Here is a 15,839-nt window from a genome sequence, read left to right as displayed (position 1 = left end):
CAAACATCAGAGAGGAGATGTGAGAATCTAATTTAAAATCATTGACTATGCAAATGTGAAATTTCAAAATATGTAAATGCACCACACTGTGATAAAAAGGAAGGATACATGGGGCTAATTTCTTCCTGTTAATTCTGCTAAAATAACTCCTTTATTGTCCCATTCCTGCCATGGTGAGCTCTTTGTGCGGTTGTTGATGAAGGCTTAACGCTCTTTTTTCTAGAACGAAGTTTAATGAATTTTTTTTCTATAAGGTGCCTGCGCAAAGAGATAAGTGCCACATATTCAAATGTAGCCACTTTGAGCATTTTTCATCCCCTTCTCCACGTGACCAATACTGTCTCAGTCCATGCTACAGGAAAGTGTATGCTGGGGACCAGGGCGAATTGAGGGAGGGAGGGGATAGCTCTGATTTTTGTTTGTCGATTCTATGAATGGGACCAGACTGGGAATTATTTACATGAATCAAACCTTTTTGAGATTGGGAGAAAACATACAACAAAACAAATAGAACTTTTTATAGGTGAGGGCTGAACAAGAGCTAAACATCCTCAAATGTTAAAGGTGAAGAAAATCTCAGTCTCATTTGATAGTTCAGGAACTTTAAAAAAGAAAGATTCCACGTCCCCTTATAATGCATACTCTTACCTTAAATCCTTTAAATGGTCTTTCCCCTGCACCCAGCCAAGAATTTTTAAAATCCAATTTCACAAGTATCACTTAAATGAGATAATATATATGCAAAGCATAGCAAAGTGGTTTGGCAAGCAAGAAGCACTCAGTAATGTGATGATCATGATGACAACAGAGATGATATCAATGATGAAAACAATGGCAACGACTCCAGCTGGCTTTCTGTGGGGGAATTATGAAAGCTATAAGTATGCTGCCTACTTCACATACACAAAGACTCTGCTAACCCTAATCTGACGAATGCAGGGGTTGCAAAATCAATGTTCCTCAGGGCCGGAGTAGCAAATAAACGACTAGGGAGCTGCATGGAAATCAACCAACAGAGACATTCATGCTGATGCTGATTGCTGTTCTATGGACATGGGGGCCCAGGATGGCTACACGTCTCCATTTTCCAAGCTTTAAATCTGGATATTTTAATATCACTACATATGTTTATATGTGATTTCATTTTTTCCCCTTAAAGCCCACACAGACCAAGTAAAAGGTATCTACAACCAGGATTGACCTGGGGGACACAGGTTTACAATTCTGATGTGATTAATTCTTTTTTATTTCCCCATCTCCAATGATGAAATTCCCATGAGAATGAATGCTCATGTGTCAACCTCCAACCCCCACACTCCTGCCAACCCCCTCCATTACGAACACATGTGTACCCAACATACTTCCCTAGAATAAAATCATCTCTACCACATCTGGTCTCAGAGGCCAACCCTAATTCCCCCATGTGGACCACAGCAAGCCTGATGCACTGTCCCCAGACCATGGCCACAGTGACTGCAATGACAGACTCCCAGCACACCAAGGGAATGGATCCACTGAGCCCTTTGAAGGGAAGTCCTCTTGCAGACAGGCTGCCTGGCTCAAAAGGCATCCTAACAGAGGCCACCCACTGGCTGGCCAAGAGGCTGCCTGGAGGGCTCCACTCCCCTATGAGTCTGACTGTGCTCCAGTCAGACTGGAGCTGCTGCCATCATCTCTATGCAGCTGGTATCCATCTATTCATGGCTGGGTAAAAGTGCTAAGAACCAGAATCTTTGCCCAGCCTGGAGTTTTCACTAAGGCAATTCCTGCATTAGTCAAATCAGGGTCGCAACCTGGGCTAGGGTTAGCAGTCTTTGAGTGTCTGCAGAGACACCTGCTTGAGGTAGGAAGACTCCTGCTCATTGGCTGGAGTGGGGCTGTCTATGAGCAACTCCCAACTGTGACCTGGATGAGGAGTCTGCTTTCAACATCCATCATGGGCTTTGCAGAGATCCTAGAGAAGTTCCTCTCTATAAATCCCATCAAACAGCCTTACAGCCTCACGAAATGCTCCAGAGTCACTGGATGCAGTGAGGGGAGGCTCTCTAAGTATATTCCCAAGGATCTGATTTTCCTTCCCAAGTGACACCACACACACACACACACACACACACACACACACACAAATCAATTAAAAAGCACACAAGAACAATAAATCCACATTTACCCCTGATAGTACAAAGCATTGCATGTTCATCTATTCAGGCTGCCAGTAAGCCTGGGATGTGCAATAAATGATACCCCAGCTGATTTTTAACAAAGATTCTGATTACTCGCAAGCGCTGTCATCTCTCCACTAAATGCAGTGTCAATGAAACGCCAATGAATTCCCAACTATCTTTTCATTTTCCCCTCATAACCTAATTTAGAAAATGTAAATAATCTCACTCTGTTTGCAGGACCAGCTGCTCCTCACCTCCATATGGGAAACTGAGTAAAGACCAAAAAAGTACAACCAATGCCACCAACACATCCCTAGTTAAATAGACTAAATATGCATTCAAAATATTTCTGAAACCCTTTAATTTGTTGCTGGTAATTTATAAAATTACAGACAGTGGTCTTCTATTATCATTATTATTATTATTATTATGGCTTTCTTCTATCATTTGGATCTATTGATGGTGACGCATCAGTAATTCACCCACCGTAATTTCCTCCCACCCACAAACCTTTTAAGATTGCTTTTGCCTGGTCTGAGTATAAATTAAGTGGCATTGTTTTCTACCTGGCCTGGTGTAGAACACCAACAACATAACACTCTGAAAAATCAGAACTGGGACCAACATCTTGGTGCCACACTGCTGTGCCAGGTTCATTCGCTTGGAGCCAACAGTGGAGGATTCTGGAAAGCCCATGAATCCCACAATTGCTTTGCAGTTGGGCTCGAATACTTGGCTTTTCGCCTTTATCACTCAGGAGTTCTCTGGCCAAAGGGAAGCGGTGTAGCCCATACCACCCATATCACTCTCACTTTAAGTTATCCTGACCCCAGGACAAAGGCCTGTGAGTCAATCCACAAACATTTACTGAGCACATAACTATAGTATGAAGCACTGTAGTAGGCACTGGGGCCAGAGTAAAGGCAAGTTGGGACAAGAAAAGAAATAGTACAGTTAAACAAGGGGAAAGGGTATTACTAGGCAGTGTACGAAAATAAAAAATAGAAATGAAGAAGAAATGGCTAATACACATGTAAAAAGATGGTCAACTTAACTACATAGTACCTTTCAGAAAAGTCAATCAAAGTGACCCTGGTGCTCAATCTGGGTGCTCAGACAATGAGCCAGCTGGGAACAGGGCCCTTTCCCAGTGAGAGGGGCTGCACCAAGCTCCAATTCTCTTGCAACTCCTGACTTTCTCCCTCAGTAACTGAAACACCCTGCGCACCACAGTCCCCGGGAACTGAACCACCGATGCTCCCAGCCGATTCCTCCAAACAGCTGGCACCCCAAAGCCAGGCAGCGTAGTGCTAGTTAGCCTGTCCCTCCTCCCCAGGACTGTTCTTATCATACAGTCCAGAAAGGGAGGGGAAAGGAAGGGCCCCTCCGAGCACGTCCAGCAGAGTGCCTCTACCCACATTCCTCTCTGTGGGAGGATGGCGATCAGCACCTGGGCCATCTCTCTGTTTTGGCAAGCCCATGTTCTGTGTGACATGGTGTAATTTCCTCAAACCCTGGTGCAGGGCAGATGAGGAGCCAGAGGGACCCACTGTGCCAAACAGTGAGTAATTAAAGAAAAAACAACTTGAGGCCAGGCATGGTGGCTCACGCCTGTAATCCCAGCACTTTGGGAGGCTGAGGTGGGCAGATCACCTGAGGTCAGGAGTTCAAGAGCGGCCCGGCAAACATGGTGAAATCCCATCTGTACTAAAAATACAAAAATTAGCCAGGTGTGGTGGCAGATGCCCGTAATCCCAGCTACTCAGGAGGCTGAGGCAGGAGAGTTGCTTGAACCCGGTAGGCGGAGGTTGCAGTGAGCCAAGATTGGGCCACTGCACTCTAGCCTGGGCAACAAGAGTGAAACTGCATCTCAAAACAAACAAACAAACAACAACAATAAAAATCTTGAGATACAATAGTTGGCCAAAAGACTAATAATAGTCAAATACTAGGGAGGACAATGTGGAACTAGTTCCCCTCCAACCACACAGGTGGGAACATAGGCAGGCATAGCACTGTCTGTAGGACAATCTGGCAAGATACACCCAAAGTCTTAATTTCACTTCTAGGAATACATCCTAATAAATGCATCAAATAAATGGACAAAAGTTTCTTTGCAAGAGAGTTTATCAAATTATTGCTTATAACAGTGAAGCACTACAGATGCCATCAATGTTCACTAAGAGAGAACTGTTTGATTGGAACATCCAGAAAGCAGTTGTGAAAAATAATAGAAATCTATATTCATTGACATGTTCCCAACATGTAATTTTTTAAAAAGCTTGTTACAAGAAAGAATAATCCGATGTTTTAAAAGTTTATATATACCCACATATATCTATATACTCATGCACAAATAGAAAAAAAAAAAACCTGTAGGGACAGAAACTAAGATGCTGAAAAACAAAGGTATTGACAGACATTAAGTACCATCTGATACTTACTTCTTCATGCTGTGATCTTTTCTTTCCCCCTTTTCATTTTCTGCACACTCTTTTTTCTTTTATGATGAATATGTATTACTTTTATAACAAGTAAGAACAAAAAGCATTAAAAAACACATGGGTGCTTCTATGGTAGACATAGAAAACACAAAACTAAGACTTCCATAAAGCTCTACAAATGGAAAGCGTTTAGTCCAATTATTTGGGAAAGAAACAAATTACCATGAAGTTGAGGAGGGTTTGATGCAACAGTTCTACCCGCAAAGGAGAATGCTTTCTACAGGCCAACACCCCCAGAATAAGCAGGAAAGTCACGATATGGTCCACCAAGTCAAGCCAACTTTGAAGATGTGAGGCTGATGGAAAACTGAGAGCTTGAGAAGAGAAGACATGAAACTGCACATACAAGTTGTCCAGCAGTTCCCCTTCCTTCCCTTATATACGCTTATATACTGGTAAGCGTATACCCCCAAGGGGGTGGACAAGTTGCTTCCTCTCAACGTGGGAGGGAGAGCAGTCTTCTGGGCCTAGCTGTGAGGCTCAGGTTGGCTCCAACTGAAGCATGTTAGCGGAAACCCCAGGCCCCTTTGGGGTGAAACCCACGCAGACCACGCAGTTCCATGTGGTTTTGTTCTCAGCCATTAACCAAAGATGGTTCGCTGACCTCATCAAAACCGGTGAATGCAGACTGTTGCTCTTTTTTAAGATTCTTCTGGTTTGAGGTTTCTGCTCTAAATTTCCTTACATATATATGTACGATTTTGCAAGCAACCCAGTTTACCAAAAAAAGGGAACAAATAGACCACAACATACATCAACATAAAAAATTAATAGTCTCCTCCCTCTATCTGTGACTCAAAATAGAAAACATTATTTTTTTCTGAAACAAATATACTGCTCTTTCAAAGTACAAGCCTTGAAATTCTGAGATGAGATCAGAAATGAAAACAAGACAGAAAACAAAAATCTTTTAGATCTATACAGCCATATATACCTCCACTGCCTGAGAACTTAAAGTGATCCTGGCACTGTTAGGCTATATTCAGTTCCTAAAACCTCCACAACTTGTTTTGGACTTAACATGTAAAGAAAAGAATCAGTTCTGTCTTAAGAACCTTTCCTTAACTTTGAAATGGATAAACAGAATCAATTATTTCATTTCCAATGTAATCCTTTTGAAAGTATGCCTCAAACACAATTTTCACAATGTCTATAGATCAGATGAGTTTTTAAACCAGAAGTATTCATATAGTCCCTATAGATATTAATTCCTTATACAGCTTATATTTTGGGGATGGAGTATGCTTTACTTGGGTGCATCCTGGTTTTCATGCCTCACTGTATATATTTCCATAAAACTGATGTATGTTATAGTCATACGTACGTAGACAGGCGCCAGTCAAAAAACATCTCAAGAAAGTTGCTTTAATAGTACCCTCTAGCTTTTTGGAAGATTGGCGTAAATCTCTTCTGCAGAGAGAAAAATCCATTTTTCTGAGAAGGTAAATGTTTATTAAATGCAAATACTGATATTCGTTTCCTAGGAAAAATGTCTTGCTGCATGTGGAATTTCTTGATAAAAAGCTTTCAAGTCCCAGGTTTCTCCAGATAAACCCCTATCGGTGAACTGATGCGTGAATGCACTGAAATTGAATTACTGTACAACAGCAATTACTTTCCACAGTACAGCTATAATGGGAATCAGTTCCACAATGAACAGCAGGTAACTATAGGAAAGGGGGAAAATTTAATATAAAATCTAGTCTCCTTTAGCTCTTCCCAACGAGCAAAGGTATTTATTTTTAAGCAAAACACTCTTTTCGAGGGCCTGATTTATCATTTTATCAATGTAAATCAAAAAAATAAGTGAAACAAGATTAAGTTTATTTACAGGTGTGAGTTTCTGGGTGCTTTCAAAATTTATTAAATATCTTACCCAAGGTTTGAAAACAATTGGCTCATCATGGAGTGGGTCTAGCTACAACTTGTGTTTTATATCTCTTCACATTCCCCAGAAGAGTTCATTCTTTTAGACACGTCTAATTAATTGTAACGTTTTGCTTGAAATGCTACCACAACAGATACTATCCTATAATCCCCCCAGTGCCCCTTCCCTCTCTGAAACCTGTTGAAGTTTGTGGAGGTCTGAAGTCTGCATAGCCTGACATCTAAGGTCCTCTGAATCAGCGTCTGGCCCTGATACCAGGAACACCTGGGAAAACAGGAGGACGTCCTAAGTCCAGCTCAAATCAGTGTGATGAAGGCAGTGCCCACCCCAGAGCTGTTCGGTGCAACCAAAGGCAAAATCCACTCTGAGGAATTCACCTTTAGAAAACCATCCTGGAGAATACTAGTATAAAATTATAAATTCACCAAAGTCCTTTTTCTTATTTCCTGGTTTACTTGCTTTTCTCTTGTGCTGCTCATCTCAGTGATACAAACCGCACCAAAATTACAGGATCATGACATCCCCCTGGCTGTGATGGAATTGGTCCTCAAAGTATATCCTTACAATCAGAGATATCCGTGGCTACGCAGTTACTTCCTACAGATTCTCTTCCCATTTGGCTGTGCCTGCTCAGAGTTCCCTGGAGCCCCAAATGACGCTTCCAGTTGATCGATAGTTTGTGATACTCCCCATGAAGGGCCGAATTTTAAAGACAAAGGAAAGGCTGGGGGCAGCCTGTCCATATAACCAAGGTCATGCAATATAACCCTTCTGCCTTCTCCTTCCCCTCAAATCAGGGTCCATTTCTCAACAACAGCAACTCAGGAGAAAGGGGAGTGGTGTCTCCCCTTTGCCTTCCATCAATATCAAAGATGAGCTCTGACTTGTGACACAGACAAGCATTTCCAGGTGTCACTTAGGAATGGGCTGATGGGAATCCACAGTTGGCAGAGGACTGGTCCATACCCTTCCCTCCACGTCCAACATGTGAGATCTCTCCCTTGAAATGCTGATGAACTAAAAGCAAATGGACTCCATTTCTTGTCCATTCATAGGGACTTAAAACTTGACAAATTGCTTAGCAATATTAATTGAGGGCTTGGTAGCATAAATATGTCTGAACAATGAAGGTGAGAGATGGTGCCTAGGGCACAACTGCTATACACAAAAGCAAGCAGGAGCATGGCCGTATCAAATAACCTGTGTGGGTGTGAAAAAATTACTTAAACCACCAATGGCATTAAAAAGAGTTAGAAAATATTAGTTAAGAAATGCTACCATAATGATGGCACCATTATGTTAATGGAAATTACTGAAGCTAAGGTTATTTATAATTTGCTAGCCTGAAAAAAAAGTTACATATAGTCCATTACCAATGAGATGACAGGGGTTATGTAATGGGCAGGCCACTTTAGGTTTCACATTTACTTCAGACATCTGACGGGGAGAAAATAGGACTTTCTGTGATAGGATAATTGCATAGTGGAGAGTAATTCAAATAGGAGATGAGGATGATAAAATCACTCTGATTCAACTAATCACTGGGAAAAGTGATGGAGGAAAATGATGAAATCAAGCCAGAAGAGACAGAGAAAGAGATCAACATTGTTTAACAGGCAGGAGATGACAGGCTACATTAAAGGATGGGGTTACTGTAGTACTCCATTTCTTCCCCCCCCAGTACTAACTGAACCTACTTTCACAGACTACAGGTGTTCTTATTGCAGTTTCCTAAATTGCTACTGCCAGACTCATAAATATTTTATATACATCAATGGAAATGTTAATAAATCAGGGTTGTTTGTGAACCAGGTTTCTCTTACACATGTCCCTCAAGTCACCACTGATTCACACTAGGAAATACAAGGTGGGGCACCTGAACCTGGGACCCAACTCCAACTGCTTGGGAAGTGGGAGGGGGGCTTGGAAATGGAAGATTCCTAGGTGTGGAGCATCAGAGTGATAGGGCCAAACCTAAAATCTATTCTGTTCCTGAGCGATTAGAAAAGAGGGGGGTGGGGGCCCAGCACGGTGGTTCACGCCTGTAATCCCAGCACTTTGGGAGGCTGAGGCGGGCAGATCACAAGGTCAGGAGATAGAGACCATCCTGGTTAACACAGTGAAACCAAAAATACAAAAAATTAGCCAGGCGTGGTGGTGGTGCCTGTAGTCCCAGTGACTTGGGAGGCTGAGGCAGGAGAATGGCATGAATCCGGGAGGCAGAGCTTGCAGTAAGCTGAGATCGCACCACTGCACTCCAGCCTGGGCGACAGAGCAAGACTCTGTCTCAAAAAAAAAGAAATCAAAAAGAAAAAGAAAAAAGAAAAGAGGGGGGTGGAGTCACTGTCAGGTGGGTGGCATGGGAAAGGACCTCACCTTGTTTCACAGTGGTGCATTCCAGTGCAAGGCTACAAATAATGACTCCCCTGCAAACCCATGGGCAAATTTGGACCTGAGGTCTTTGCTCTTCAAATGTTCACAAATCTCACAGGCAAACAGCAACTTTTCCTAATGGAGAATCAAGGTATCATTAAAATATGAAAAAAGTCACACTCACTGCTCCCCTGGCCTCCAAAGGGATATCTCATTCCAAATGGCATATGAGTCTTGACTGTTAACAAGAGAGCCACATGGCTCACAGTGAGGACCAGGCCCATCTCTACTGTCCCCAGACTAAACCCCTATGTGACGTACAAACTCTCTTTAAAGACGGGCATGGGGAAATCCACGTAACACTGGACCAATTAACCAAGATGTTACAGGCTTGAGCATCAAGCGTGATTACAGAAGGCCTGTGCATTTATTTTAAAATACATAGAATACGCATTGCAAGGAATCTGGCTGCCTTTATCCTGGGAACATTTCAATTTAAACAGAGCAACTTATTTTTTCTTCTCAAAGGAACTACACCCACCATATCAAATCGTCTTTTTTTTTTTTTTTTAACTTCACTAATTTAACACAAAAAGGTTTTAAAATTAGGCAATACGAAGATGCTAAACCCAGTTCATGTTCCCTCCTGTCATCATCCAGGTGCTTCCTGAAGCTCCAAGAGCACCTCCTATCAGATGTTCACAGGTTGGAAGGCCCTTTAACCAGCTGTAACAGCAAACATTTACAGAACATTTACTGTTTTCCAGACACTGAGCTAAATAAACACCTTACATAAATACAGAGGTGCTGCAACCCCACCACCTAGGTGTAAAAATTAACTCTGCTGAGCCTTGCCCATGTGACCTGGGCAAATGACTTCATCCTGTCAAGCCTGTTTGGTCATTTCTAAGACAACGATAACAACAGTGTCTCACTCCTAGTGTTGATGCAAGAATGAGATGATACACATAAAGTGATTAGCACAGGGGCTGGTGCATCTGAACTCAATAAATGTAAGCATGTATTTATTACATCATTGACTTCTCCTAATGCCGCCAGGCTGATAAATGAGGAAAAAGAGATTCACAGGGGTTACTCAGCTTTGCTCACTGGTCTCCCATCTTGGGGCAGAACTGAGATTCGGGACAGTTCCACTACTTCCAGAGCCCATGTCTCACTGACCACACGGACCCACTGCCTCAAGGAGGTGAGGTCTAGGTTCTGGTGCTGGCCGGACCTCTGTGTCATGGCAGCATGCTGCATGGCCCCCTCCTCCCGCCCCTCCCAATGCTCCCCTAATTCCAGACACCAGGGCTACTTTGTCAATTGTGGAAGCAGAACCTAAAGATATTTATGCCTTTTTCTCCTCTAAAATTCTGTGATTCACAAAGAAATGCAAGCTAAAACAATATGTCCCCCTCTCAAATTGACAATGCTGTTACCAGTATTTTTTTTTTTGCAAGGATTTCAGAAAATAAGCACTTGCACACCACTCCCGCTGGAGCAGCTGTGAATTGGCACAACCTTATCTGGACAGAAATGCTTTCATATGCATAAAGAACCTTGAAGATTGCTTCTGAGCCTCTGATCTGTCTTCTGTGTTCTGGAATTCACATTAAGGAAATACACATACACTCCAGGATACTGAAGGCAAGGAGGCAGAAAAGAATGTGAACTCTGGGGTTATTATGGCTGGAGCTCTCTCTCACTCCTCACGTGACCTCAGAGAAGCTACTCAACGTCTTCCTCTCAGACTCCTCTTTTATAAAATGGGGATAACAGTAATACACATCATGGAGGTGTTACAAGGATAATATAAGTGAGTACATATATAGTCCTTAAAGGAACAGTTCACACGTAGTAGGTGCTCGGTTGGTTGGTCCATTGTGAATATACAAGAAGATTCACTGCAGCATTATTTACGTCAAAACGTGCAAGCAAGCCAGAGCTGGTGGTACATACCTGTAGCCCCAGCTACTCAGGAGACTGAGGTGGGAGGATCACTAGAGTCCAGGAGTTTGAGACCAGCCTGGGCAACATAGCAAGACCACATCTCTTAAATAAAAACTTTTTTTTTTTTTTTGAGCCAGAGTCTCACACTGTCACCCAGGCTGGAGTGCAGTGGCGTGATCTTGGCTCACTGCAACCTCCGCCTCCTGGGTTCAAGCAATTCTCCTGCCTCAGCCTCCCAAGTAGCTAGGATTACAGGCACCCACCAACACACCTGGCTAATTTTTATATTTTTGGTAGAGACTGGGTTTCACCATGTTGGCCAGGCTGGTCATGAACTCCTGACCTCAGATGATCTGCCTGCCTCGGCCTCCCAAAGTGCTGGGATTACCCATGTGAGCCACCGCGCCCGGCCAATAAAAACTTTCAAATAACTCAGACATCCAAATATATAGGAACAGTTATACCAATTATGACACACTCATAGATTGAAATGTTATGCAACCATTTGAGAAAATCACTAAACACAGTGATACAAGAAAACGCTCAGACTAGAGCTTAGTTGAACCCTAGTGTACCTCTGAATGGTTTTTGGTCATTAGTGTACGCATCACACAGTTATAGGCCCATGCTGTGCGGCTGTACAATTAGTGGCAACTTGGCTAAAGGCATAAATTTGTCAGAATAAAACTGGCACAGGAACTCTCTATGAAAAGGGCAGTTTTTGCCCCTAGTGACTGCTTTTTCTGGCTAACCAGACTGTAAAAATAAAAGTATTTACGTAATAGATGAGTGAGTCAACTTTTATCTTTGAGAGATTGGTTCATCAATGCCATCCCCTGAAGCTGCCTTTGTGTCTTCAGGCGATACAGGGCACAAACCAGAGGCACTTACCCTGACTGCCTCAGACTTCTTGTGAAACATCTCTTCCATGTTCTTTGCCAGCTTCTTTACCAGTTGGAGGCCATCGATTTCTTCTATGGCAACGTCTTTCTCATACTCTTTGTATTTCTGTAAGAAGAGAGGGCAACGTTCAAGACACGTGACGTAAAACACACCTGTGATTTCACCCATGGTTGACTCAAATTCTCAATAAAGACAATTTTTCATTTAAAACCCATCACATACCCTGGTAGTTTATCTGTTTAAATGTGCAGATCTCAAAGTGATCCCTGTGGGTCCCTCAGACCCTTTCAGGGTCCAAGAAGACCTCATTTTTCCAACAGCCTGTCTACGTGAAGCCAGATTTTCTTCAGCAACCAATCACAAGAGATTGAACACAGAAGCAGACAAGGGAATACACTTATTTCCTCTTAAGTCAAATATTAAAGAGATTTGCAAAACGAAAAACAGCCACTCCTCTAATTTTTTTATTCTGGAAAGTATTGTTATTTTCCATAAAATATATAATAATATATACGTTAGCATGTAATGAGTTTTTTTATCCTTGTATTAATCACTTTTTGAATTTCTTGGTTTTAATTTCTAATATGGTAAACATTAATAGATATAAGTAACCCGCATAAACAGAAGCTCTCAGGGGGTCCTCAGGACTCTATAAGAGTGTAAAGGGGTCCTGAGACCCAAAAATTGGTTTAACTAAATATTTAATTTTGTTCCTAGTGGAAGCAAATATTGTTTATTAATAGGAACCTTCCAAATGAAGTTTATAACACTTTTAATGTCAACATGAATGCATGACATTTACTTGGTTATCAAAGAGCTGGAGAATTAAAGATGCTGGGGAAGATATATTTACTCTTATTTGTGGGGAAACTCTGAATCAGTTTACTAATTTCTCACCCCAAGCTCTTACCCAGGGAAATTAAGGGGCTCCACATCTTATCTCAGCTCTAGGGACCTTAAGAGTTAGTTGTGAAAATAAAAATGTGTTACATTTTAATGGCAGAATAATTTTTGAGATATAAATTTATATTTTCTCTCCATTCATTCCTCCCATCCTATACCTTCAAAATGTAAACAGGAAGGCTCAGTTTCTCCTTGACTCAAGGATGGGTGGGTGGGTGTGTGTGTGTGTGTGTGTGTGTGTGTGTGTGTGTGTCACAAAACACTTCCCTTCCTTGCTCAAATGTCCAAGTCTTTTGAGGCAGTAATACTGGGTATCCTGAAATGAGATTACTGTTTGAGGACAAAGGGAGGAACTCTAAGGAAAGCAATGAATATAAAGAGAGAATTCCTCAGATCCTTAAACTAAAACAAAATCCTTAGAGCCTGGAGATGAGGCTGGAGGCATCTGGCCATGTGTTCTAGGAGCAGCAAGATACCCCTCTCTCATCCTGGGCAACCTAGTGAGACCCAGTCTCTACAGATATTTTTGTTTGTTTTTAATTAGCTAGGTATGGTGGCACATGCCTACAGTCCCACTACTTGGTGAGCTGAAGTGGAAGGATTGTTTGAGCCTGGGAAGTTGAGGCTTCAGTAAGCTATGATTATCCCACTGTACTCCAGCCTGGGTGACACAGTAAGGCCTTGTCTCAGTAAAAAAAAAAAAACAAAGATGCTCCTCTTACCCTTACAGGCAGGTAAGAACCTAGACATGGACTCCCCAGCACCCCCCTATTCACTGGCAGAGGGCAAGTGGGAAGAGATCCTCAAAATGGGCACCAGAGCCTCTGACCTGAATATTAGACCCAAGAGCTTGGAGTTTCTCAGCATTAAGTTGATCCTGGAAAAATTAAGAAGTTGTATTTCTGGACCATGTGAGTCTAGACCAAGACTGACATCTGCTACACTGCTTATTAGATGTTTTGAACCGCTTTACATGGTCCTACAATTGATCATGAGCTGTAGTTCCAGGTTTCCCCCCACTCTCTGAAAACATCCATAGAAATCTTATGAGTTTCTCTTGCACATCACTTGAAAAACCATTTATTCCTTTAATCTAGACTTTCCTCTCTCCCCACCAAAGCTGTCCTGTTCTCCAACACATAAAAGCTTCATGCTCCACCCCAGCCCCCAAAACCATCTGTGCTCTTCTCTCCTGGCATCATAGACTGTGTGGCCCTGGAAGCAAGGACAGGTCCTTGTGGTTGCTCCCACGGCCCACAGCAGACACAAAAGACTTCTCTGGATGAAGCCTATTGCCCAGTAATTGCAATTTTACAATGCAAGGGAGATGCAAGGAAGGACACAGCTGCATTTTCCTATGGTTCTATAAGGCTGCTATGGTTTGAATGTGTCCCCCAAAGTTCATGTGTTAGAAACTTAATCCCCAATACAGCAGTACTGGGAAATGGGGCCTAATAAGAGGTGATGAGGTTATGAAGGCTCTGCCCTCATGAATGGATTAATGTTGTTATCGCAGGAGTAGGTACGTTATGGAGAAACTGCGTTTGTTATAAAAGCGAGTCTGGGGCCGGGTGCAGTGGCTCATGCCTGTAATCCCAGAACTTTGGGAGGCCGAAATGGGTGGATTATCTGAGGTCAGGAGTTCGAGACCAGCCTAGCCAACATGGTGAAACTCTGTCTCTACTAAAAATACAAAAAATTAGTAATGTGTGGTGGTGGGCACCTGTAATCCCAGCTACTGGGGAGGCTGAGGCAGGAGAATCACTTGAACCTGGAAGGTGGAGGTTGTGGTGAGCTGAGGTTGCACCACTGCACTCCAGCCTGGGCAACAAGAGTGAAAATCCATCTCAAAAAAAAAAAAAATGTTGTGGTAAGTCAAGGACCCCGAAGAGAGGGACCGGCTGAAGCCGCAGCAGAAGAACATAAATTGTGAAGATTTCATGGACATTTATTAGTTCCCCAAATTAATACTTTTATAATTTCTTACGCCTGTCTTTACTGCAATCTCTGAACATAAATTGTGAAGATTTCATGGACACTTATCACCTCCCCAATCAATACCCTTGTGACTTCCTATGTCTGTCTTTAATCTCTTAACCTCATCGTCTTTGTAAACTGAGGAGGATGAATGTTGCCTCAGGACCCTCTACAAATTGTTTGTAGAGCATGTGTGTTTGAACAATATGAAATGTGGGCACCTTGAAAAAAGAACAGGATAACAGCAATCTTCAGGGAACAAGGGAGCTAAGACTTGGAGTCTGACTGCCAGTGAGCCGGACGAAATAGAGCCATATTTCTCTTCTTTCAAAAGCAAATAGGAGAAATATTGCTGAATTATTTTTCTCAGCAAGGAACATCCCTGAGAAAGAGAATGTGCCCTGAGGGTAGGTCTATAGATGCCCCCTAGAGGTGGCCGCCTTTTACAGTCGAAGCCAAAGGGATGAAATAAGCCCCAGTCTCCCGTAGGGCTCCCAGGCTTATTAGGACAAGGAAATTTCCACCTAATAAATTTTGGTCAGACAGGTTGCCTGCTCTCAAATCCTGTCTCCTGATAAGATGTTATCAATGACAATGCGTGCCTGAAACTTCATTAGCAATTTTAATTTCGCCCCATCCTGCGGTCCTGTGACCTCGCCCTGCCTCCACTTGCTTTGTGATACTCTATTACCTTGTGAAGTTTGTGATCTCTGTGACCCACGCCCTATTTGTGCACTCCCTCCCCTTTTGAAAATCGCTAATAAAAACTTGCTGGTTTTATGGCTCAGGGAGCACCATGGAACCTGCCGACATGTGATGTCTCCCCCGGACACCCAGCTTTAAATTCTCTCTCTTGTACTCTTTCCCTTTATTTCTCAAACCAGCTGAGATGCTTAGGGAATAGAAAAGAACCCACATTAACCATCAGGGGTGGGTTCTCCCAATTAAAAAAAAAAAAAGCAAGTTTAGCCCCCTCTTGCTCTCTGGCTCCCCTTGCCCTTCTACCACCCACCACGGGATGATGAAGCAAGAAGGCCCTTGCCAGATTCAGGCCCCCTGACCTTGGACTTCCTAGCCTCCAGAACTGGAAGAAATAGATCTCTTTTCTTGTAAATTACTCAATCTACGGTATTCTATTAGAGCAACACCAAACACAGTAAGGCAAAGAGTGACTTT

The 15,839-nt window shown here is 42.7% G+C and overlaps 1 protein-coding gene across 4 annotated transcripts in view; it reads right to left on the bottom strand.

The window, feature by feature from the left end:
* LOC105480634 (calcium voltage-gated channel auxiliary subunit alpha2delta 3) overlaps positions 1–15,839 on the bottom strand; it is a 932,903-nt gene that overhangs the window by 722,569 nt on the left and 194,495 nt on the right. For all 4 annotated transcript variants that reach the window (XR_011620085.1, XM_071091908.1, XM_071091909.1 and 1 more), the window contains one exon: positions 11,772–11,888. Coding sequence is in view for 3 of the 4 variants with exons in the window: in XM_071091908.1 (XP_070948009.1) it covers positions 11,772–11,888 (117 nt within the window). In the remaining variant the exon portion in view is untranslated. The remainder of the gene's footprint in view (positions 1–11,771; positions 11,889–15,839) is intronic.

This window comes from Macaca nemestrina, chromosome 2 (genome assembly GCF_043159975.1).
Source record: "Macaca nemestrina isolate mMacNem1 chromosome 2, mMacNem.hap1, whole genome shotgun sequence".
In the NCBI taxonomy this organism is placed as follows: Eukaryota; Metazoa; Chordata; class Mammalia; order Primates; family Cercopithecidae; genus Macaca; species Macaca nemestrina.
Note: the sequence above shows the minus strand (reverse complement) of the source record. Positions and strands in the feature narration are given on the sequence as shown.